Source organism: Mustela erminea, chromosome 15 (assembly GCF_009829155.1).
Source record: "Mustela erminea isolate mMusErm1 chromosome 15, mMusErm1.Pri, whole genome shotgun sequence".
Taxonomy (NCBI): domain Eukaryota; kingdom Metazoa; phylum Chordata; class Mammalia; order Carnivora; family Mustelidae; genus Mustela; species Mustela erminea.
This window is the reverse complement of record NC_045628.1, coordinates 64,804,632-64,829,535: the sequence shown is the minus strand read 5'-3', so window position 1 is coordinate 64,829,535 and position 24,904 is coordinate 64,804,632. Positions and strand designations below refer to the sequence as shown.

The following is a 24,904-nucleotide window of genomic DNA, read 5'->3' as shown; positions in this document are numbered from 1 at the left end:
GAACCTGGGTGGCTCAGTGGGTTAAGCCTCTGCCTTTGGCTCAGGTCATGGTCTCAGGGTCCTGGGATAGAGTCCCACATCCAGCTCTCCGCTCAGCAGGGAGCCTGTCCCTGCCTCTCCCTACTTGTGATCTCTCTCCATGTGTCAAATAAACAAACAAAATCTTTAAAAAAAAAAAAAAAGTTCTGATTTTGTGAAAAGTCCGTTTGTGCTGTTTTTCTGAGTGCCCCCATTTACCAGGAGCGCTGATGGCTTCACAGCGCCTCCTACCTATGGAAAGTCTCTTCAGTTGTACCTTCAAGTTAAGCACTTGCACTAACACAAGTCCCGGGGGATATTTAAGTCTCCCCTCCCCCCATCACTTAAGTGATATTGTCAGTCATCCAACACCGCAATCAAACAGGGCAAAAACAAATTGTAAAAGGAAAAGATTGCACAGTTTAAGGAAGAAAATGCAATATAGAAAATGAAAATAAATGCATGAAGACTGAGCCAAAGAAATCCGAAGGCCACGACTGAGTTATATGGAGCAGCTAGCTGTCAGTAATAGACTCAGAGCTTTCCAGTTGAGTGGGTCTTAGCTCTCTGTCTTAGCGAACTGGAGGAAATTCCTTTACTGGCCGTATACAAGATTCTTTGAATAGTGCTTTGAGAGCCACAGAGGTAGCCTGTAACTCATTAGGAACTGAAAGATCAGAGAAGCCCGATTTAGAGCCAGTTTTCATCGGTGGGTGGGACCTTCTCCAATGTCCTAGGCGAGGATGGATTTCCTTGAGGTAGGCAAAATAGGGAACGTTTGTTTTGTGGGGTTTTTTTCCTGGCAATAAGCGAATATATTTTTCATCACCATGTCTCCCGTACTTCTGTAGCCAAATATAAAATAGAGACCTTGAGTGCCAGCACGGTTCACCAGCCCAAAGACTTCAGCAGGTCCTTCCAACACCCCCAACCCCCGCCCTGAGTTCCAGCTGGGGTCGAGCCTCTCAGGAGTCCTCCGGGAACCTGGACGAAGGGAAGCAACTCCGGGGGCCCGGGCTCCCTGACCTCCAGGTCCTGCAGCTCGGGGGCGCGCGGGCCGGGGGTCCCGTGACCTGCGCGGGGCCGAGTGCGCCGCCTAAGCCGCGGACTTCCGCTTCCCCGCGCCGGCCCCGCGCTGCCAGCCCCCAGCCGCAGGGGAGCTCCGGGCCCCGGGGGCCGCCGCCTTTTGCGCTCCCCCGCGGGAGTGCGGGGCGGAAGGCTGGCCAGCGGCCGACGTGGGTGTTAAGCGGCTGCCCCGGCGGCGGAGGCAGAGCGGCGAGCCGGCGGCGGAGCCCGAGCAGCACGCGCGGCCAACTGTCCTGGCGGTGAGCGCAGCCCCACAACCGCCGCTCCGGGGGCGGCGGGAGGGAGCGGGGCGCGAGCGGGGCGCGAGCGGGGCGGGGCGACCTTCCCGGGCAGCCGGCGGGCTTCTGGGGTCCGCGGCCCGCGCGCCGTCCGCGCGCCGTCCACGCGCCCAGGTCGTTACGGGCGCCGAGGGCCGGGGCTCGCCGGACACTCCGGAGCTCTGCGACCTACTTTCCGTAGAGTCACCTGCCGGGAAGGGTGTCCTCTTGCCCCCGCGGAGTGTCATCAGGCCTCTGGGCACCGCGCCGCCGGTGTCCGGGCCCGAGTAGGGGCGGTTATGAATGGGAGACTCGTGCAGGTTGTTGGGCTGGAGTCCGAGGACGAGAAAGTGGGAAGCAGTCTCCCTCGCGGGTCCTGTGCCCCCCGGGATCCGGAGCCTCGGAGCGCGATTGCCTGGCCGGCGTGTTAGCGGGCAGACGGGCCGGCATCGCAGCGCCTTGGGTCCGGCTCTAGTCCTGGGCGGGAGGGCAGCCCGGTCGGCTTGAGCCTGTGCTGCAGTCTTCTCGCGCTTGGTGTTAGGCGGTGGAGCAGGCGGCCTCAGAGCGTTCTCCCAGGCAAGAGACTCATTTCCCCCCGGAACAGAAGGCTGTGCGGCTGGCGATGTTGTTTCTCTCTCCGTCCTGGAGTCGGACCCACCTGTGCTTGCAGGAGAGGTAAAGGGGCGCTAAAAGGATTCAGCTTTTTAACTGGCTCAAGACTGAGTTTTAACGTTTGCTGACCAGTCTTGCCTTCCCCAAACCGAATGTATTTTTCCAGACTTCTTGAAGCCGCCTTCTTCTTCTTTTTTTTTTTTTTTTAAAGATTTTATTTATTTATCAGAGAGAGAGAGCGAGCACAGGCAGACAGAATGGCAGGCAGAGGCAGAGGGAGAAGCAGGCTCCCTGACGAGCAAGGAGCCCGATGTGGGACTCGATCCCAGGACGCTGGGATCATGACCTGAGCCGAAGGCAGCTGCCTAACCAACTGAGCCACCCAGGGGTCCCTTGAAGCCACCTTCTTAAACACACAATAATTTGAGTCAGTTGCTGAGTTAATCTGTTAGTTCCCATCACTGTTTATTTAGTGTTTTAGCAATTCTATGAGTCTCTACTTGTGGGATTTGATGCGTTTCAGTTTGGCTTACCGGAAGGGGTTAAATTCACGGCGATGACACATAGTAGGATCTATGCCTTTCTTATAAACTAAGAAAGAAATGTTGGCACCCCAAGAATTCAACCGACGGAGAAGCCACATGGGTTGGGTCCTGTGTGACTCTCCCCACTTGCCTTCAATTTTCCTTGAAAATGCAGGGTTCGGTACTTGTTTTTTGCGTTTCTTTTTGGTCAGGTTGGAATATTCTGGAATTAAGCATTGCTTGGTAGGCACAGACCCAAAAGGCAAGACTTGAGTCCTCTGACTACTTGTATGACCTTGGAAAAGCTTTTGCTTTGTGGCCTCAGTTTTCCATCTGGAAAAGGAAGAGATTGGATTAAGACCCTCATAGCCTTCTCTAGGTACAGGATGGCCACAACCTCGTCAACTGTAGTTACTGATACTGCCTCTCCTGTCCTATCAATAACATAAAATGCATGCCTTGTCTGTTTCACTTAGTTGCTTTTTCAAGTCCAGTACTATGCTTTTGTGGTTGCTGGTTTAAAATTTTTTTTTTTGCAAAGAAGGAAGATTCTTGGTGTCTGATCATTCACAACAGGCGTCAAGTGGTTAAAAAAGACTTCTTAGTGGATAAAATGATTTTCCGCTGTTGTTTAGGTCCACGTTGGCACTCATTAATAACCCAGCTGGCCCACCACCCTCCAAGAGGTGGCCTGAGTGGGAGCACAAAGGTCTTTAGTGTGATGAATAAAAACTGTTCTTTGGTATTGACGGATAAGTCACTTACTTAGTTTGAAAACCACACAGAATAGGTTGCTGAATTGATTATCTTGATATTAGTGTTAATGAGCCACCTTTCCTTTTTAATAAAAATCTGTATTTTTATATTTTTAAAGCCAGTTTCTCTGTTAGTTGATTTTTGTCTAACAAGAGGAGTAGACTCTAGTTTTGCCAAACTTTTTAAGCTCTAGCCCAAACATGCTGAAACATGCATGAAAATTTCATGGGGAGATGGTGGGCGAGTAGAAGGCAGGCCAATTGCTAAGCTGCACTGATACATTGACTGCCTTTTTCTTTCTTCCTTTCTTTCTTTCTTTCTTTTTTCTTTTTTTTTTTTTGCAAAAGGGAGAACTGATATCCCAGCTCCCAGAGGTTGAGGTCCCAGTAACCAGGCAGCAGTTCTAGAGAAAGACTGCAGAGGCTTCACTGATGGTGAGCTCTGGTCTCCTTTCAGGGATATGAGACACCCGTCATAAGCTCTGGAGAGTTGCCTTCCACAGAGACCAGCAGAGGAGTGGGCCAACATGAAGTCCAGTCCTGCCATCCAAGCTGCCATTGACCTCACAGCGGGGGCTGCAGGTAATTCCAGGGGAAACCCATCCTCTAGTCTTGGAGTACCTGCTTCAAGTGGGATCCAATGAAGGGGTGGTGAAAGTATTGCTTTTGTAACTCCCAGAAGCAACATGCTTTCTCCTTGGAGGGAATCCATGTAATCGAACAGTAATATCGTCTTCTAAGAATGGCAGAAGGTAGAGCAGTTCCCTTACAATAAAACTCTGAGTGTGGGTGCAGGGTGGGAATGTCCTCAGTTCACAGCTGGAAAACCTCACAGCTCAGAGTTGAAGTCCTTTGTCCATTGTCACACAGCTGGCATGTGCAGGTGACGTGGGATTTCACTCTAAGCCTGGCAGTCTTCAGAGCCCTTGTAGTCCAGAACCTTACTATGCCGTCTGTCCAGGGAAGTCCTACTTACTGTCCTTATTGCTGCCAAGGAAAGAAAGGAGGACACTCTTTAGAAATGTCTTTGGTAACTGAGACTGATTTTTGATGGTTTCTAAAGCCCTAAAAAGAAAAGAGAGGCCCTCGGATTTGCCAGGGAAGAGTGGGCTGGGCAGGGGTTGAGCCCCAGGGCAGACTATGGCCTCAAAAGGCACAGGTAAATACTCCTGGACAGCACTTGCAACACACAGGCCAGTCTTTAGATATATCACCTTTACTCAGCCTGAGAGCAGTAATTGGAAGTCTGTGCGCGGTGACTTGGTTCTCTAGGTTCCTCTGTTATTTTAGCGCCAGAGGAGTGCTGGGATGCTCCTGTTTCCCAGATGAAACCCTGGTTTACCCTTGCCCCTTACACTGATTCCCTTTTTTAAGAAGAAAAAAAATTTTTTTTATTAACATATAATGCATTATCAGCCCCAGGGGTACAGGTCTGTGAATCGCCAGGTTCTTACACTGACTCTTATAAGGGCCTCAGCTCCTGGGATTGGAGAGGCCAGAGGGGTGAGTTGCCTTTTGTCCTCTTATCCAGTGGGTCCTCCCGGGTCAACAGATAAGGTGCAGCCAAGGGCCACCCTCGTCATCCCATCATTCCCTTAACTGTGAAAAAGAAGTTACAGTTTAGAGAACAAAGTATTTTCTCCTGAACCAAAGGTCGATGGAGGTAGGCTAATTGAGAAAGGCTATAGACAGTGCATTACAGACTGATAAGAAGTACAGGCACCAGCTCCCAGTTTAGAGACCACAGGAGTGTCCTGGCCCAGGAGGAGGGGAAACTAAGCGTGGCCTAGGTGTCCACTGGCTTCTTGCCTGCTGAAGGCCTTGGGTCAGTCCCGTACCAGCTGCAGCTGGTAACCCATGGTCCAACCAATGGCCCCATTCACCACTCCCACCCCCATGCCAACCCCCACGCCACATTGGGATGACCCTGGCCATGGGAACAGTGGACCCATTTGCCTGCCTCTGGCACCCTCTTAACGGTCCTGCAAATGCTCTGGGCTCAGTTTTTGTCTCCACCTTAGGGTGGTATTTAACCACAGGAGAGATTCTCAGCTTTTGGAATTAAATGTCAGTCAGTCTGCCAAAGACGTAGAATCTGATGTGATCGAATTTTCTTTTTCCTGGAAAGGCATTTCTGTGTGGACAGGTATTTGCGTGCGACTTATGTGCTTTACAGTAAATTTTAAAGATACAGATAGCAGTTGTATTGTTGGGAGTCTGGTGTGTAAGGCATTGGGGCATGTTTTTCTAAAATATTACCATGTTTTGGGCCCATCTACATATGGCCTTTAATTCTCCTGATAAGTAGTTGGGATTTCTTCCTGCCCTGGTCTCAGGGGGTCACCTGTCACTGATGTAGCATGGCCCTGCAGCATCTGACTTTGGGGGACAACAGGCTCCTTGGCAGGGGTCCGTGCCAGGTGGACCTGGCAGGTGAGGGGTGAGAGGTGAGGGACTCGTTGGCTGGCAGGGGAGGCTTGTGTTCGTGACCTGAGAACTTCTACTGGGACGCGCTTGGCATGCAAACGGGAAGCCATAGCCCCACTTTGGATGGGTGGAAGTCTCCCAGTGTGGAGCTAGGAGGGCCTGCAGAGACCTTTGGCTCTGATGTTCACTGTGTAGTGTAAAGGACACCCTGAGAGGCCAAGTGCATTTGCCCATGATTGTGCAGCTAGATGGTGTCCAGAGACAGTGCTAGGACGTTGGTTCCTTGGTTCCTTGACTGGTACTGTTGTTGTCTTTGTTTTAAAACTCCATAATGGTGGCTCCGTAGCTCAGGGGTTAGAGCACTGTTCTCGTAAAACTCCATAATGGGCAACAGCCCTCCTGGGGGTGGAGGTTAATTAATCTCAAGCCTCTGCTGCCAGCTGTCTGGATTGGGACATTGGGCCATCGTGGACTGAGGTGATCTCAGTGTAGTATACACATGTTCTTTTCCGTGTCCCTCCTTTTCTTTGAAATAGACCTCCCCTGTCCAGCAGGTTTTGGGTCCAGTTCATCTGCTATAAAATGCTGGGAAGCTGGCACTGCCTGTCTGCTAGTGTAGGAGAAATTCCAGAAATTCCAAGCAGCTAGGATGGGGGAGGATTTGAAGAAGATAGGTCACTGTATAATGTTGAAATGAGACAGTATGGAGCTCAAAAGTTAAATTCCTTCCTGAGGAATCTTGGTCTCCCTTTAAAATATGGTAGGTTTTTTTTCTTCTTTCTTTTTTAAAAAAATTTTTAAATACAGTAGTATTTTGACAACTATAACTCGCTCCCCATTTTGACTTTGTTGCTGTATGCCTTAACTAGCCTAGCTTCTCAGTGTGACCTAGACCATTGATGTTTATTTTCTCGTGCCAAAATTCATGATTCTCTTGGCCACCTGGATGTCTTCTTTGGAAAAATGTCTATTCAGGTCATCTGCCCATTTTTTAAATCACAATGTTGAGGTAATTGTTGTTATTGTTGTTTTGTGGTGTTGACTTACAGAAGTTCCTTATATATATTGAATATTAACCCCTGGTCAGATGCATCATCTGCAAATATCGTCTCCTGATGCATCATTTGGAAATATCCCCTCCCATTCAGTAGGTTGTCTTTTTGTTTTGTTGATGGTTTCATTCACTCTGCAGAAGAGTTTTATTTTGGTATAGTCCCAATAGTTTGCTTATTTTTCCCCCCTCACTTCAGGAGACCTATCTAGAAAACCGTTGCTAGGCCAGTGTCAGAAGTCTTACTGCCTATGTTTTCTTCAGTTTTATGATTTAATGTTTGTGTTATGATCAGTTTTATGCAGTTTTATGGTTTCAGATCTCACATTTAGATCTTCAATCCATTTTGAGTTTATTTTTGTGGATGGTGGAAAAAAGTTTCATTCTTTTGAATGTAGCTGTGCTGTTTTCCCAATACCATTTATAGAAGAGACTGTCTTTTCCATCATTGCATATGGCTGCTGCTTCTCTTGTGGAGTAATTGACCCTATAAGTGTGGGTTTATTTCTGAAACTTTTTAGTTATTTGTTTTTAAAGATTTTATTTATTTATTTGACAGAGATCACAAGTAGGCAGAGAGGCAGGTAGAGAGAGGGAAACAGGCTCCCTGCTGAGCCGAGAGCCCAATGCGGGGCTTGATCCTGGGACCCTGGGATCATGACCTGAGCCAAAGGCAGAGGCTTAACCCACTGAGCCACCCAGGCACCCCTGAAAAATTTTTTTAAAAGATTTTATTTATTTGATAGAGAGAGAGAGAACACAAGCAGCGGGGAGTGGCAGGCAGAGGGAGAGTAGAGGCAGGCTCCTCACAGAACATAGGAAGCCTGATATGGGACTCGATCCCAGGATCCCGGGACCATAATCTGCAATCACCCAACAAAATGAGATACCCAGTGCCCAGTGTGAGTTTATTTCTGGGCCTCAATCCTGTTCTTTTGATTTATGTGTCTCTTTCTGTGGCAGTACTGTACTATTTTGATTACTACTGCTTCTAGTGGTTTTTTTTTGGGGGGGGGGAGAAGGAAAAGGTTTAATATAAAGATTTAAGATTCACATCAATATAAATGATAAAGTTACCTTTCTCTTGATAAGAGCTCAACTTTTGCCTTTCTTGTTTTAACGTTTCTTGCCATATTTTTTCCTGTGTTTTTCTGTTACTTTGACCCCATCTCCTCCTGTCTATGATCGTATTGACGGATTCCCTCCATCTCCCTAGTAGTTTACACTCGATCTTTAGCAAAAGGCCAAGAGGTGATCCCCAGTAGTTTAGAAACTAGACTTGTACATAAGCTACAATGATTAAATTCATTTTAACATACTCTTTAACTTTACCAACATCTAGGTAGTATCCGTAACCTTCTTTTCCTATATGCCCCAAGAGCACTGTTAGCTGTTCATCTTCCTGAGTAGAAATGTGGCATTTTATTTTCCTGTTTTCCTTTTTTGATGTGGGAGAAAGATAATCTACATTGTGTGTATGTGTTTATAGTCACCCTAGATTGCTAAAGTATATCCTCCAATGATTCTTTCAAAGAGGGTATGCAAGAAACAAACTGTGAATTCTTTCATATCAAAAAATGTCTTTGTTTTCCTTCAAAATAAAATGCTACTTTGGCTGGATGTAGGATTCGAGGTTTAAATGTTTTCCCCTGCAGAAATTTTATGTTACTGCCCCATTTCCTTCTAGCATCCAGAGTGTCCAGTAAGTCTGCTGTCAGTCTGATTCTTGTTCCTTTGTAAGTTCACGCTCCTCTTTCTGAAAGACTTTATGATTTTTTTAATCCCTGGAATTCCCAGATATCTAGGAGTCTCTATTCATCAATCTTACTGAGTATTTGATAAGCACTGACAGTCTCAAGACTTGAATTTTTCTTGGCACCTGGGTGGCTCAGTTGGTTAAGCAACTGCCTTTGGCTCTCAAGTCATGATCCTGGAGTCCTGGGATCCAGTCCCACATCCAGCTCCCTGCTCAGAGGGGGTCTGTTTCTCCCTCTGACCCTCCCCCCTCTCATGCACTCTCTCTCTCTCATAAATAAATAAAACCTTAGAAAAAAAGACTTGAATCTTTCTTTAGCTCTGGGAAGTTTTATTCCATTCTTAATTATTTCCTCTGCTTCATTCCCTTTATTATCTTTTTCTGGAATTCCTGTCAAATGGATGTTGGAGCTTCTGGATCTCTCCTCTATCTCTGGATCTTTCTTTATTATCTCTTTGGCCCTTTGCATTGTAACCTTAGAACATTCTTCATGTTGATCTTCTAGATCATTCCTTGTCTCTTCAAGTATGTCTCTTCTGCTATTCAGAGCATCTGTGGAGTTCTTTATTTCGAAGACATCTGGATGATAATTTTTAATATTTCTAATCTCCTCTTTTATCTCTTTGAAGTTATTAATCCACTTCTAAAATTTTCTTCTCTTATATTATCTGTTTCTTTAGGTGTTGGCACCTTTGTTTGCAGAGTTTTGTGTCTGTTTTCCTTCAAACTATGGTGATTCCTGATGGGAGTCAGGTGATTCCTGATGGGAGTACTCAAATTTGTACATAAATGCCTATTCTGCTTACCAGAACTTATCTCTAGTGACTTTGAGGGAGAGGTCAAACACAAGGTTAGACAGACTGTCCCAATTCCTTGATTTATGAGCATATCTGTTTCCTTTTTATTCTGGAGTTTTTGTTCCATCCAGGGTTTCACCAATTTTCATCTGAGTCCCAAGCCACATAATTTTTGCAATTTCTTTAAGTCCATTGGAGGCCTCTCTTTTCTCAGTCTGGAAGGCAAGTCTTTACATGTTCTACTTCAGGGTCCTCTCCTTTGTCCCCCGATAAACCTACTTCCACTTCCGACCCTGAACTTTCTTCCTCCTCTGGCTCAGAATCTTCTACTTCTTTAGCTACAATAATCTCCAAGGCATCTTTGGTCATTTCCTCAACTCCATGCTTCATATTTACCACAGTATGGCATTGGAAGATGGAATCCTTTCCTCACATTATTCCAAAGCCACCTCTTCTCCCTTCTTCCATGCCTTCAAGCCTCCTTCCTCCCTCCTCTTCTAACTCTGAGCCGTCTTCCTCTCGAGGGTTTTTCCTTCCACTCTGAAGATCCTTCCTCCTGAGTCTCTGAGTTCTTCAGCTCCTCTGCCCAGCAACCTTTAACTCTTTAACAAATACCTCAAGCCATCACCAGTTTCCTCCCCAGTTCCATGCTTTGAGCTTACTAGTTTTATCTACTTTTTCTTGAATTTGTATCTTCCTCCTTCCTTTTTTCATTTTGTGGGAGTGTATCTTTCAGTAATTCTTTCATAAATGATCTCTGGCTGGTAAATTTGATGCGGCTTTACATATCTGAAAAGGTCCTTCACCACCCTTAAGGCCTAAATGCTCATTTAACTGGATATAGAATTTAAATTCAAAATCACTTTCCCTTAGAATGTTCAAGACATTAACTCCATTGCTTACTAATATTCAGTGTTGCTGATGAAAAGTCTGCTGCCAATGCAAGTCTTGCTCCTTCATCTTCTCTGGAGGTTTGTAGAATATTTGCTTTATTCTTTAAACTGAGAGGGATATTTTTCTCATCTTTGCTTTGACCAGTTCATCCTCTGCAATGTCTTTCTACTCTCCTGTTTCTTCTGTAGGATGCTCTGTCTCTGCGTCCATCAACTGTATTGCTTATGGCTTCTTCCCCACTTCCCATGACTTTGTGTTTTTGTGATTCATTATGGGGCAATTCCTTACCTTGGTTTGACTTGTATGCTTTAGCTTCATCTAATTTGCTAGTTACTTCTTTTCTTCTAAAAATCAAATTTTCAATATCCTCAACTATTTTAGAGTGTGCTGCTTCTGTTTTCTTAATCCGGTTTTTTATGTGACTATATCTTTTATTTGTTACTACTCCTTTTTGGTACGAGAATTCTTTGGATTTTTCATTCTAAAATTTCCTTCAGGTCATATTTTAAAAAGGATTTTAAGTTATTTACTTGAAAAAGTGAATGAGCACAAGTGTGAGTGCAAACAGTGGGGGGAGAGGCAAGAGGGGCGGAGAGAGAGAGGGAGAAGCAGGCTCTCTGCTGAGCAGGGAGTCTGATGTGGGCTTGGATCCCAGGACCCTGAGGTCATGACCTGAGCTGAAGGCAGATGCTTAACTGAGTCACCTAGTCTCCCCTCCTTCAGGTCATTTTTAAGAAATTGTCTTATCTTTTCAACCACTAAGTCCAGGTTTTCTATCAAGCCTTTAAACTTCCTCATGATAACTACTGACGTGTCTCTTCATTTTCAGTCTAGTACGTGTGCCATCTTCTGGTCACTTTCTGTCAACCAAATTCTTTCCCCATGGTGATATTTTCCTATTTCTTTGTGAAAGTGTAGTAATTCCTTCCTTCCTCTCAAGATTTTACTTTTAAGCAATCTTTTTTCCCAATGTAGGGCTCAAACTCACAACCCTGGGATCCAGAGTTGCATGCTCTTCTGACAGCCAACCAGGCATGCCAAGTCTAGCAATTCCTACTGTACATGAGACATTATTGATAAGTATTGAAAACAGAAGTATTTTATTTTTCTGAAGAGTAATTTTTGTTTTTTCCGGCCCGCTCAACTCTCCCAAACTAAAAAATATTATATACATCTATATATACATATCATCCAGTGAGAGTCTTCATCTTCAAGGAAGTTATTTGCAGAGCAGTATTTGTCTTCAGCACAACTGTGTCTCAGTGCCTCAAAAAGGGATCCAGCCTGAGGACACATACACACACGCACGCGTGCCCGTGCGCCAAAGGCTTTGTAGTATATCTAGAAATCTGGGATTGCAATACCTCTATCTTTGTTGTTCTTTCTCAAGATTGCTTTGGCTACTCAACAACATTTGTGCTTCCATACAAATTTTAGGATTATTTGTGTATTCTTTGAAAAATGCTGCTGGTATTTTGGTAGGGATTGCACTGAATCCATTGATTTGCTTTGGTAACGTGGACATTTTAACAATGTTTGTTCTTCTAATTCATAATCATGGTACAATGTTCCATTTGTGCTGTCTTCAATCTCTTTCTCATTGCTGTATAACTTGCAGAGAACAGGTCTTTTACCTCCTCGGTTAAGTTTATTCCTAAGTCTTTTATTCTTTTTGTTGCAATTATAAGTGGGATTGTCTTCTTAATTTCTTTTTCTGCTACTTTGTTATTAGTGTAAAAGAATGCAGCAGATTTCTGTATATTTTGTATCCTACAAATTACTTCATTTATCAGTATTTATTTATTTGACAGAGAGAGACGTGGCAAGAGAGGGAACACAGCAGGGGGAATGGGAGGGGAAGAAGCAGGCTTCCCTGCCGAGCAGAGAGCCTGATGTGGGGCTGGATCCCAAGACCCTGGGGTCATGACCTGAGCCGAAGGCAGATGCTTAATGACTGAGGCACCCAGGCACCCTCTTCATTTATCAGCTCTAATAGTTTTTGTTGTTGTTGTTGTTTGTGAAGTCTTCTTTTTGTGAAGTTCTTTTTTGTGAAGTTTTATTTAAAGTAGACTTCATGTTCACTGTGGTGCACAATGAGGTGCTTGAATTCATGACCATGAGCGTAAGACCTGAGCTGATATCAAGAGCTGGATGCTTAACCAGCTGAGCCACCCGGTGCCCCTAAGGTTTTCTGTATGTATTATCATGTCCTGTGCAGATAGTGACAGCATAACTTCTTCCTCACCAATTTGAATGTGCCGCTTCCGGTTGGCGATGAGAGAAGAATTAGGCACAAACAAGTCACTGCAAAAGACTGGGAGCAGGGGACAACAGTCGAAAAGGACTGCTGCCCCGAGCAACTCCACAGTCTCACTTTTATTGGATAGAAAACAATAGCCAACAGGATTGATGAAGGTCAGACGTTAATCTTGTCTTGCAGACAAGCAAGAAGGAGGATAAAGTTTATAGTTAACCAAGCACATTCATAGGACTCCTCTAACTAACAATGGGCGCTTCTGGGAAGAGAAAGGAGCGACAACGGATAAGGGAAGCAGGCGTTTTCGTTCCACCCTGAGCTGACCTGGCGTTCCCGGATCCTAGGCTTCCCTGAAGCAGGCGGCATTCAGCCCTGGGTGGGCCGGGCGTTTCCAGCTGCCTGGCTTTGGTGAAGGGGCGGCCTTCCGCCCTGAGCGAGCCGGGCATCCCCAGCTGCCCAGCTTCATGGTCGTATATCATCCTTCTCCCCAAAGACCTGTTGTCAGTATATGTATTTCTTAAGGCCATATCTAAATGTGCTTGGTAACTAGTAAAATCCTCCAGGGGTTACAGTTTAAGTAACAAATTGTTCTGAGGGGCAGCAGCATGAATGCCTTGTATTTCTCGTGTGATTGCTGTGGCTAGGACTTCTAGTACCATGTTAAATAAGTGGTGAATATGGACATCTCTGTCTTGTCTCTAATTATAGAGGGAGAACTGTCAGCTTTTCACCATTGAGTGTGATGTTAGCTGTGGGTTTATTATGCTGAGTTGTGTTCCCTCTAAACCTACTCTGCTGAAATCCATCCATTTCATGGTGTACTTTGTCAGATGCTTCTCTGTATTTGAAATGATCATATGGCTTTTGTCCTCTTGCTAATTGGTGCATTTCAGTGATCAATTTCAGAATATTGAAACCACCCTTGCATCCTTGGAATAAAGCCTGCTTGATCTTGCTGAAGGATTTTTTTTTCCTGTATTGTTGAATGCCATTCGCTGTTATTTTATTGAGGGGGATTTTTGCAGCTGTGTTCATCAGACAAGTTAGCTTGTAATTTTTTTTTCTACTATCTTCACTTTTGAGGTCAGGGTAGTGCTGGCCTCCTAGAATGAATTTGGAATTTTTTTTTGGAATATTTTTTGGAATATTTTTTTTGGAATGGTGTTTGAAAGATAGGGATTAACTCTCCTTTGTGTTTGATAGAATTCACTTGTGAATCCATCTAGTCCAATTTCGTTTGTTGGGAGGTTTTTGTTTTGTTTTTTCATTACTGATTCAATGTCATTACTAGTAATTAGTTTCTTCAAATTTTTTTCTTTTACTTTATTTTTCCTTTAGATTTTATCTATTTACTGAGCATAAGCAGGGGGATCAGCAGACAGAGGGAGAGGGAGAAGCTGTCTCCCCACTGAGCAGGAACCTAATGAGGGGCTTGACCTAACCGTGGGATCAGGACCTGAGCTATCCAGGTGCCTGATGGGGCACCTCTTTGACACCTTGAAAGTGAAGATGCAGACGTTCCCTGACCTGTACCGGGGCCTCACCGACTGCTGCCTGAAGACCTACTCCCAGGTGGGCTTCCGCGGCTTCTACAAGGGGACCAGCCCAGCGCTGATCGCCAACATTGCCGAGAACTCGGTCCTCTTCATGTGCTACAGCTTCTGCCAACAGGTGGTGTGGAAGGTGGTTGGATTGGAGAAGCAGGCCAGGCTGAGGTGAGTTGTGGGTACTAACACTTTCTTCCTTTGTTTAGAAAGAAAACGTTGTTGCCCAGTCAAAATTTGTATGATACATTATGGGAAGAGTGTTTCCTTTTTTAAAATAACCACATTGTTTCTTTTTTTTTTTTTATTTCCAGCATAACAGTATTCATTATTTTTGCACCACAGCCCGTGCTCCATGCAATCCGTGCCCTCTATAATACCCACCGCCTGGTACCCCAACCTCCCACCCCCCATCCCTTCAAAACCCTCAGATTGTTTTTCAGAGTCCATAGTCTCTCATGGTTCACCTCCCCTTCCAATTTCCCCCAACTCCCTTCTCCACTCTAAGTCCCCATGTCCTCCATGCTATTTGTTATGCTCCACAAATAAGTGAAACCATATGATAATTGACTCTCTCTGCTTGACTTATTTCACTCAGCATAATCTCTTCCAGTCCCGTCCATGTTGCTATAAAAGTTGGGTATTCATCCTTTCTGATGGAGGCATAATACTCTATCCCCAGGGGTACAGGTCTGTGAATCACCAGGTTTACACACTTCACAGCACTCACCAAAGCACATACCCTCCCCAATGTCCATATTCCCACCCCCTTCTCCCAAACCCCCTCCCCCCAGCAACCCTCAGTTTGTTTTGTGAGATTAAAAGTCACTTATGGTTTGTCTCCCTCCCAATCCCATCTTGTTTCATTTATTCTTCTCCTACCCACTTAAGCCCCCATGTTGCATCACCACTTCCTCATATCAAGGAGATCATATGATAGTTGTCTTTCTCTGCTTGACTTATTTCGCTAAGCATGATACGCTCTAGTTCCATCCATGTTGTCGCAAATGGCAAGATTTCATTTCTTTTGATGGCTGCATAGTATTCCATTGTGTATATATACCACGTCTTCTTGATCCATTCATCTGTTGAGGGACATCTAGGTTCTTTCCATAGTTTGGCTATTGTGGACATTGCTGCTATAAACATTCGGGTGCATGTGCCCCTTTGGATCACTACGTTTGTATCCTTAGGGTAAATACCCAATAGTGCAATTGCTGGGTCATAGGGCAGTTCTATTTTCAACATTTTGAGGAACCTCCATGCTGTTTTCCAGAGTGGCTGCACCAGCTTGCATTCCCACCAACAGTGTAGGAGGGTTCCCCTTTCTCCGCATCCTCGCCAGCATCTGTCATTTCCTGACTTGTTGATTTTAGCCATTCTGACTGGTGTGAGGTGATATCTCATTGTGGTTTTGATTTGTATTTCCCTGATGCCGAGTGATATGGAGCACTTTTTCATGTGTCTGTTGGCCATCTGGATGTCTTCTTTGCAGAAATGTCTGTTCATGTCCTCTGCCCATTTCTTGATTGGATTATTTGTTCTTTGGGTGTTGAGTTTGCTAAGTTCTTTATAGATTCTGGACACTAGTCCTTTATGTGATATGTCATTTGCAAATATCTTCTCCCATTCTGTCAGTTGTCTTTTGATTTTGTTAACTGTTTCCTTTGCTGTGCAAAAGCTTTTGATCTTGATGAAATCCCAATAGTTCATTTTTGCCCTTGCTTCCCTTGCCTTTTGCGTTGTTCCTAGGAAGATGTTGCTGCGGTTGAGGTCAAAGAGGTTGCTGCCTGTGTTCTCCTCAAGGATTTTGATGGATTCCTTTCGCACATTGAGGTCCTTCATCCATTTTGAGTCTATTTTTGTGTGTGGTGTAAGGAAATGGTCCAATTTCATTTTTCTGCATGTGGCTGTCCAATTTTCCCAGCACCATTTATTGAAGAGGCTGTCTTTTTGCCATTGGACATTCTTTCCTGCTTTGTCGAAGATTAGTTGACCATAGAGTTGAGGGTCTATTTCTGGGCTCTCTATTCTGTTCCATTGATCTATGTGTCTGTTTTTGTGCCAGTACCATGCTGTCTTGATGACGACAGCTTTGTAATAGAGCTTGAAGTCCGGAATTGTGATGCCACCAACGTTGGCTTTCTTTTTCAATATCCCTTTGGCTATTCGAGGTCTTTTCTGGTTCCATATAAATTTTAGCATTATTTGTTCCATTTCTTTGAAAAAGATGGATGGTACTTTGATAGGAATTGCATTAAATGTGTAGATTGCTTTAGGTAGCATAGACATTTTCACAATATTTATTCTTCCAATCCAGGAGCATGGAACATTTTTCCATTTCTTTGTGTCTTCCTCAATTTCTTTCATGAGTACTTTATAGTTTTCTGAGTATAGATTCTGTGTCTCTTTGGTTAGGTTTATTCCTAGGTATCTTATGGTTTTGGGTGCAATTGTAAATGGGATGGACTCCTTAATTTCTCTTTCTTCTGTCTTGCTGTTGGTGTAGAGAAATGCAACTGATTTCTGTGCATTGATTTTATATCCTGACACTTTACTGAATTCCTGTATAAGTTCTAGCAGTTTTGGAGTGGAATCTTTTGGGTTTTCCACATATAGTATCATATCATCTGCGAAGAGTGATAATTTGACTTCTTCTTTGCCGATTTGGATGCCTTTAATTTCCTTTTGTTGTCTGATTGCTGAGGCTAGGACCTCTAGTACTATGTTGAATAGCAGTGGTGATAATGGACATCCCTGCCGTGTTCCTGACCTTAGCGGAAAAGCTTTCAGTTTTTCTCCATTGAGAATGATATTTGCGGTGGGTTTTTCATAGATGGCTTTGATGATATTGAGGTATGTGCCCTCTATCCCTACACTTTGAAGAGTTTTGATCAGGAAGGGATGCTGTACTTTGTCAAATGCTTTTTCAGCATCTATTGAGAGTATCATATGGTTCTTGTTCTTTCTTTTATTGATGTGTTGTATCACATTGACTGATTTGCGGATGTTGAACCAACCTTGCAGCCGTGGAATAAATCCCACTTGGTCGTGGTGAATAATCTTTTTAATGTACTGTTGAATCCTATTGGCTAGTATTTTGTTGAGTATTTTCGCATCTGTGTTCATCAAGGATATCGGTCTATAGCTCTCTTTTTTGGTGGGATCCTTGTCTGGTTTTGGGATCAAGGTGATGCTGGCCTCATAAAATGAGTTTGGAAGTTTTCCTTCCATTTCTATTTTTTGGAACAGTTTCAGGAGAATAGGAATTAGTTCTTCTTTAAATGTTTGGTAGAATTCCCCCGGGAAGCCGTCTGGCCCTGGGCTTTTGTTTGTTTGGAGATTTTTAATGACTGTTTCAATCTCCTTACTGGTTATGGGTCTGTTCAGGCTTTCTATTTCTTCCTGGTTCAGTTGTGGTAGTTTATATGTTTCTAGGAATGCATCCATTTCTTCCAGATTGTCAAATTTATTGGCGTAGAGTTGCTCATAGTATGTTCTTATAATAGTTTGTATTTCTTTGGTGTTAGTTGTGATCTCTCCTCTTTCATTCATGATTTTATTTATTTGGGTCCTTTCTCTTTTCTTTTTGATAAGTCGGGCCAGGGGTTTATCAATTTTATTAATTCTTTCAAAGAACCAGCTCCTAGTTTCGTTGATTTGTTCTATTGTTTTTTTGGTTTCTATTTCATTGATTTCTGCTCTGATCTTTATGATTTCTCTTCTCCTGCTGGGCTTAGGGTTTCTTTCTTGTTCTTTCTCCAGCTCCTTTAGGTGTAGGGTTAGGTTGTGTACCTGAGACCTTTCTTGTTTCTTTAGAAAGGCTTGAACCGCTATATATTTTCCTCTCAGGACTGCCTTTGTTGTGTCCCACAGATTTTGAACCGTTGTATTTTCATTATCATTTGTTTCCATGATTTTTTTCAATTCTTCTTTAATTTCCCGGTTGACCCATTCATTCTTTAGAAGGATGCTGTTTAGTCTCCATGTATTTGGGTTCTTTCCAAACTTCCTTTTGTGGTTGAGTTCTAGCTTTAGAGCATTGTGGTCTGAAAATATGCAGGGAATGATCCCAATCTTTTGATACCGGTTGAGTCCTGATTTAGGACCGAGGATGTGATCTATTCTGGAGAATGTTCCATGTGCACTAGAGAAGATTGTGTATTCTGTTGCTTTGGGATGAAATATTCTGAATATATCTGTGATGTCCATCTGGTCCAGTGTGTCGTTTAAGGCCTTTATTTCCTTGCTGATCTTTTGCTTGGATGACCTGTCCATTTCAGTGAGGGGAGTGTTAAAGTCCCCTACTATTATTGTATTATTGTTGATGTGTTTTTTTGATTTTGTTATTAATTGGTTTATATAGTTGGCTGCTCCCACGTTTGGGGCATAGATATTTAAAATTGTTAAATCTTCTTGTTGGACAGACCCTTTGAGTATGATATAGTGTCCTTCCTCATCTCTTATTATAGTCTTTGGCTTAAAATCTAATTGATCTGATATAAGGATTGCCACTCCTGCTTTCTTCTGATGTCCATTAGCATGGTAAATTCTTTTCCACCCCCTCACTTTAAATCTGGAGGTGTCTTCGGGCTTAAAATGAGTTTCTTGGAGGCAACGTATAGATGGGTTTTGGTTTTTTATCCATTCTGATACCCTGTGTCTTTTGACAGGGGCATTTAGCCCATTAACATTCAGGGTAACTATTGAGAGATATGAATTTAGTGCCATTGTATTGCCTGTAAGTTGACTGTTACTGTATATGGTCTCTGTTCCTTTCTGATCTACCACTTGTAGGCTCTCTCTTTGCTTAGAGGACCCCTTTCAATATTTCCTGTAGAGCTGGTTTGGTATTTGCAAATTCTTTCAGTTTTTGTTTGTCCTGGAAGCTTTTAATCTCTCCTTCTATTTTCAATGATAGCCTAGCTGTATATAGTATTCTTGGCTGCATGTTTTTCTCGTTTAGTGCTCTGAAAATATCATGCCAGCTCTTTCTGGCCTGCCAGGTCTCTGTGGATAAGTCAGCTGCCAATCTAATATTTTTACCATTGTATGTTACAGACTTCTTTTCCCGGGCTGCTTTCAGGATTTTCTCTTTGTCACTGAGACTTGTAAATTTTACTGTTAGGTGACGGGTTGTGGGCCTATTCCTATTGATTTTGAGGGGCGTTCTCTGAACCTCCTGAATTTTGATGCTCGTTCCCTTTGCCATATTGGGGAAATTCTCCCCAATAATTCTCTCCAGTATACCTTCTGCTCCCCTCTCTCTTTCTTCTTCTTCTGGAATCCCAATTATTCTAATGTTGTTTCATCTTATGGTGTCACTTATCTCTCGAATTCTCCCCTCGTGGTCCAGTAGCTGTTTGTCCCTCTTTTGCTCAGCTTCTTTATTCTGTGTCATTTGGTCTTCTATATCACTAATTCTTTCTTCTGCCTCATTGATCCTAGCAGTGAGAGCCTCCATTTTTGATTGCACTTCATTAATAGCTTTTTTGATTTCAACTTGGTTAGATTTTAGTTCTTTTATTTCTCCAGAAAGGGCTTTTATATCTCTCGAGAGGGTTTCTCTAATATCTTCCATGCCTTTTTCGAGCCCGGCTAGAACCTTGAGAATTGTCATTCTGAACTCTAGATCTGACATATTACCAATGTCTGTATTGATTAGGTCCCTAGCCTTCGGTACTGCCTCTTGTTCTTTTTTTTGTGTTGAATTTTTCCTTCTTGTCATTTTGTCCAGATAAGAGTATATGAAGGGGCAAGTAAAATACTACAAGGGTGGCAACAACCCCAGGAAAAAATGCTTTAACCAAATTAGAAGAGATCCAAAATCGTGAGGGGGGAGAAAGGGGATAAAAAGAGGTTCAAAAAGGAAGAAAGAAAAAAAAAGAAAAAAGAAAAAAAAAAGAAAAAAGAAAAGAATTAAAAAAAAAAAGGAAAACACCTAAGAAAAATGTAAAAAAGAAAAAATATATATATTAGATAAACTAGTAAAAAATCGTTAAAAAAGAAAAAGGTAACAGTTAAAAAAAAAATTTTTACCCGAAGGCGAGGAAAAAAAAAAAAAAAAAAGAAAAAGAAAAATATTAAATTAACTGCAAGACTAAAAAAAAATCACAGGGAAAAGCCATGAGTTCCGTGCTTGGCTTTCTCCTCCTCTGGAATTCTGCTGCTCTCCTTGGTATTGAAACCGCACTCCTTGGTAGGTGAACTTGGTCTCGGCTGGATTTCTTGTTGATCTTCTGGGGGAGGGGCCTGTTGTAGTGATTCTCAAGTGTCTTTGCCCCAGGTGGAATTACACCGCCCTTACCTGGGGCCGGGATGAGTAATCCGCTCGGGTTTGCTTTCAGGAGCTTTTGTTCCCTGAGCGCTTTCCGTAGAGTTCCGGAGGACGGGAATACAAATGGCGGCCTCCTGGTCTCTGGCCCGGAGGAGCCGAGAGCCCAGGGCCGCAATCCTCAGTGCGCCCTCAGAGAACAGCGCCCAGTTACTCCCGTCTGCCTGACCTCCGGCCGCGCTCCGAGCTCTCCAAGCCTGCGACCAGTTCAAGGTAACACCGAGCTGTGAGCTTACTGTCGGCTCTGTCTCTGTAGCCGGCTTTCCCGTTCCAATACCCGCAAGGTCTGCGACACTCAGACACCCCTGATCCTTCTGTGACCCTGCGGGACCTGAGGCCACGCTGAACCCGCGTGGGCTTCGCCCCGGTTTAGCCTCTGGAGCGATGTCCCTCAGCGGAACAGACTTTTAAAAGTCCTGATTTTGTGCACCGTTGCTCCGCCGCTTGCCGGGAGCCGGCCCCTCCCCCCGGGGTCTATCTTCCCGTCGCTTTGGATTCACTTCTCCGCCGGTCCTACCTTTCAGAAAGTGGTTGTTTTTCTGTTTCCAGAATTGCTGTTCTTCTTCTCTTCGATCTGCCGATGGATTTTCAGGTGTTTGCAATCTTTAGATAAGCTATCTAGCTGATCTCCGGCTAGCTGAAGCAGTCTCAGCCTGCTACTTCTCCGCCATCTTGACTCCTCCTCCAACCACATTGTTTCTTATTGTGAAGTTGTCATGTAAAACTTGTAGAAGGCTGGTCAGTAATGCACCGTAAATAAGGAGGTGCCCTTACGTGCTGCAGTTCTTCAGGAAGTTGCTTTTCAGATGCCCTGGTGGTACTGCTTCTCTTGTGGGCACCAGGGCTAGATGGGAGCCACAGGTGCAACTTGTGAGCCGAGCTTTGGGTTCCCCTTCATCACAGTGCAGAGGACTGGAAGAAGCTGCCTGAGCCAGACAGGCTGGAGAGCAACTTGGAATTTTAGGAGGAGCTGGAAGCATCTGTGAAGATGCAGATGGACTGACTCTTTGTCTGGCCAAGTCTGCCTAAACATCAGACTTCGGCTTGTGCTGCGGCCTCCCTTGCATATTTATTTACACAGAGACCATAGAGGATTCAGGAACCACTAGCATGTGTAGCACTCCCTTTTTTGAACGTTGATTTATTTTAAATCATTGAAAATTGTATCAGGTTCATGGTTGGGCAGATAGCCGTATGGGTTGTTTCGGTAGGAACTGGAAACCCATTTGCAACTCCGGTCCCACCCGACTGTAGGCCCCTTCTGTGCAGAAGTGTTCTCTGGAGACGCCTAGTGATCTCAAAGACGTGCCCTTTTGTTCGCAGGAGTTTTGTCTTCATGGATGGAACGTGTTTTTTTAAAGCTTGGGACTGGGTGGAATCACCCAGGGAGATAGCATCTGAAAAGGGCTGCACATGGATTCCAGGACCTTCCACACAGAAGGGGTCATGAAGAGGAGGGGGAAGTAAAGAAATAAGCAGAAGAGAAACCAGGAGAGTGCGGGATCGCATGCTAGAGACTGACAGAAAGAACACTGTAGCGACTGTCACTCTTCCTGCTAGAGGGGGACACTTTCTCTGGGACAAGATGGGAAGTTTAGGTCCCCTCCGACATTCCCAGAGGAGGATGCCTTATGTTGAAGATGGAGGTAGGAAGCAGCAACATGAGGTCCTGGAGGAAGTCCTATAGCCAAGAAGCCATTCTGTTTCATGTGGTCTCACCCCGTACCCTCCTCTCCAGTCCTGGTGAGGCAGGAGGGAGCTGCGTCTTCATCCCACAGAACGAACGGTGCTTGCTTATTACCTGGCAGGGAATGGCCACCTTAGAGTTGATGGAGCTGGGGCACCCACACCTGTCCTGTTTTGTTCATCCCTCCTCGTGATCTGTGAGAGCAGCAGAGCTCTCCCTGCTGTTCTGTTTTAAAGCTGGGGACTCCGATTTGCAGATACTGGCTTAGGACCCTATTACTTGAGCTCCTAACTGAGCACAGGACCAAGTCCCCGTCCAGTACTCTTGCCGTAAGACCAGAGTCGGGGAACTGGACTGTGTTAGGGGTCAGGTCTAGAGGAAGACCTGATCAGTAGAGGCAATGAAAGGAAAGCCCTGCTTGGAAGAGCCTGCCGTGAATTTCAGCAATGATACTGTAAATATTTGCATGTCCTTAGCTTGAATGCCTCCCCGAGTTCAGTTCTCCTTTGACCTTTGTCCACATGGGGTCCTAACAGCAGGAGGGTTCAGGTACATGTTTGTTGAATGGGTGATTCTTACCAAATCCCATCCTGTGCCCGCTGTGGTTTCAGTTCTGGGTCTAACGCCTCTCCTGCAGGTGCAGCCTGGGGCCCCGCGTGCCTCACTGGGCACCCAGGTAAGGGAGAGGACTCAGAGTCCACTGCAGGTGTGCTTTGACCTTGCTGTTGCACTAGAACAGCGTGCTCATACTCAGGCTGCCGACTCTTAGGCTGAAGGGCTTCCACACCAATTGATGCCATCTTTGTTCCCACAAACCTGGCTGTTCTGGCTGCTGGTCAGCAAATTGATGAAGGGTGCTCAAGGGAAATGAAGCCTGGATCTGCAGGCTGGCCGAAGGACTGCAGAAGCCACCTGAAGCTTTGGTCTTGACAGTCCGCTGAGTAGGTGTGAACCATGTTGGACAGTTTGCATTCGCTAGAAGCTGAGCACCAGCAGAGTTGCATGTCGCCGGGTAATGGCCTCATACCCGATTCTCTGAAATGAGAAGCAAGTCTGGAACACAAGCAGGGTCTCCCTCCTGGAAGAAAGCCTCGCTCCCCACCAACTCTTCTGGAAGCAGACAGGCTTGGGCCCGCCCTCCGTCTGCCCATGGCCCCGATGCCAGGTCACCCGGGAACAGAAGGTTGGGGCTGAGATTGGAGGTGGCCCTTGATTTTCTCTTCCTGTCTGATGTCCGTTTGTGTGACTGTTTAACGGAACCCCGGACAGTCGCATGTGCTCAGTCTGTTAGGCTTTTGCTCACGGTTTGGGGAAAGCTTGGGAGAGGATCTCCGAAGCTGGGGAAGGGGTCGCCTCACGGGGGTGTGGCGTCCTGGTGGTTAGGTGACGCAGGCTGCTGGCTTGACAGGTGAGAGTCAGGGAGCCAGTTGTCCTGTGAGCAGCTCACTCTTCCTGCCCAGTCCCGGGTGCCAAGCAGAGCTCTTGTGACCGAACGCTCCGGGGCTGGAAGGGATCTTATTTTCTGACCCTTGTGAATGCTCAAGAGAATTCCTGACAGTTAATCTCTCAGACTTTTCCCCGTATTTTTGAACTCTGATGGGACCTCGCTTTCACAGCCCTGCTGGTGACTGTGGCTGGTGGTACCAGACCCTCCTGTGGTGAAATGAATGCTTGTGTTCCGTGCATTTGCTTCTCCGTTTAGGTTCCCTGTGTAGCCATTTTCCCTCCAGCCCTCGAGCTTGCGGACCCTCCTTCACCCCCTCCTCCCCTGTCCTCGCTCCTGCTGCCCTCTGTGGCGGAGGTCAGGAGGTCGTCAGCGGAACTGGGAACTCTTCTTTGCAAGGAGCAGCTTTTTGGTTAAAGATTTATTCTGGGCTTTCATCTGCAACAGTAACTTTGTACATGGGGTTGTTCCAGGTTGGATTTGGGGCATGCAGGGATGGCCTCAGAACCTCGCTTTATGAAGCTTAGTGGCAGATACGCCGAAGTATCGTGATGGTGTGTCTTTGGGGTGGTGGGAGTTTGGGTAATTTTTTTACTCCCTCTTCCTTTTTTTTTTTTTTTTGTTTGTTTTTGGGTTTTTTGTTTGTTTTATATATCACTGTGTCTTAGTTGTGGCTGCTGTAACAAAATACCGTCAACTGGATGGCTTAAACAAACATTTGTTTCTCACAGTTTTGAAAACTGGAAAGCCCAAGATCATGGTGCTGGTTGATTGGGTGTCTGGTGAGGGCCTATTTCCTGGATTACAGAGGGACACCTTCTTGCTGTGTCCTCAAAGGGTGGATAGAGAGAGCGGTGGCCTCTTATAAGGACACTGATTGCATCATGGGGGGTTCTACCCTCACGACCTCTCTAAACCTAAGCACCTCCCAGAGGCCCCCTCCGAATACGTCACCTTGGGGGATTACGGCTTCTGCATAGAGCCTTAGGGGTGTGGGATACGTCGCCATGACTATGACTAATAAAAGCAGCTGGATCTTGCAGTCAGGCAGACCCAGGTCTGAATCCTAGCATTGCCACGTGGTAGTGGTGTGACTTCAGGTACATTAGGTATTCTATGCACGGTTTTTCCACATGAAATTTGGGGTGTCGGTATCGGTGTTGGCCTCCCAGGGCTGGGGTCCTTAGATGAAACCGCATGTGCGAGTTCCCAGTGGGCACTCGGCAAAGGGTTCCTCTCCTTTGACCCTTGCTCTCCCTAACAGCTGAGTGCTTTGAGTGGGGAGTGCTGAATGAACGAATGACCGGACTCCCGTGCTGGTTTCCTTCCAGTGATCTGCAGAACGCAGCCGCGGGTTCCTTCGCCTCTGCCTTTGCGGCCCTGGTGCTCTGTCCCACTGAGCTCGTCAAGTGCCGGCTGCAGACCATGTATGAGATGGAGTCGTCAGGGAAGATCGCCAGA

At 45.2% G+C, this 24,904-nt stretch overlaps 2 protein-coding genes across 10 annotated transcripts in view; one reads left to right on the top strand and one right to left on the bottom strand.

Annotated features, from left to right (window-relative positions):
* The window catches only part of LOC116574089 (phosphatidylinositol 3,4,5-trisphosphate 3-phosphatase TPTE2-like), a 772,466-nt gene that overhangs the window by 319,972 nt on the left and 427,590 nt on the right, over nucleotides 1-24,904 (bottom strand).
* Nucleotides 871-24,898, top strand: LOC116574416 (mitochondrial ornithine transporter 1-like). Of its 9 annotated transcripts, none has more exons than XR_004279278.1 (5): nucleotides 871-1,343; nucleotides 3,710-3,834; nucleotides 14,106-14,149; nucleotides 21,636-23,281; nucleotides 24,708-24,730. XR_004279278.1 is itself a non-coding variant. In XM_032315173.1 (2 exons), exons 1-2 carry the CDS (start codon nucleotides 13,911-13,913, stop codon nucleotides 21,760-21,762), a joined length of 366 nt encoding a protein of 121 aa, XP_032171064.1. In that variant the 5' UTR covers nucleotides 13,815-13,910; the 3' UTR covers nucleotides 21,763-23,463. The 9 variants fall into 9 exon arrangements, 1 of the variants encoding a protein (XP_032171064.1); XR_004279277.1 differs by lacking the exon at nucleotides 24,708-24,730 and adding an exon at nucleotides 24,775-24,898 and having other exon boundaries at nucleotides 872-1,343; XR_004279274.1 differs by lacking the exons at nucleotides 21,636-23,281; nucleotides 24,708-24,730 and adding an exon at nucleotides 24,775-24,898 and having other exon boundaries at nucleotides 897-1,343.

Coding starts and splice junctions, on each gene's coding strand:
- LOC116574416 (XM_032315173.1), top strand. CDS start 13,911: ATGGGGCACCTCTTTGACACCTTGAAAGTGAAGATGCAGACGTTCCCT. Junction 14,150..21,635: donor GAGAAGCAGGCCAGGCTGAG/GTGAGTTGTGGG, acceptor TTTTGTTCGCAG/GAGTTTTGTCTTCATGGATG.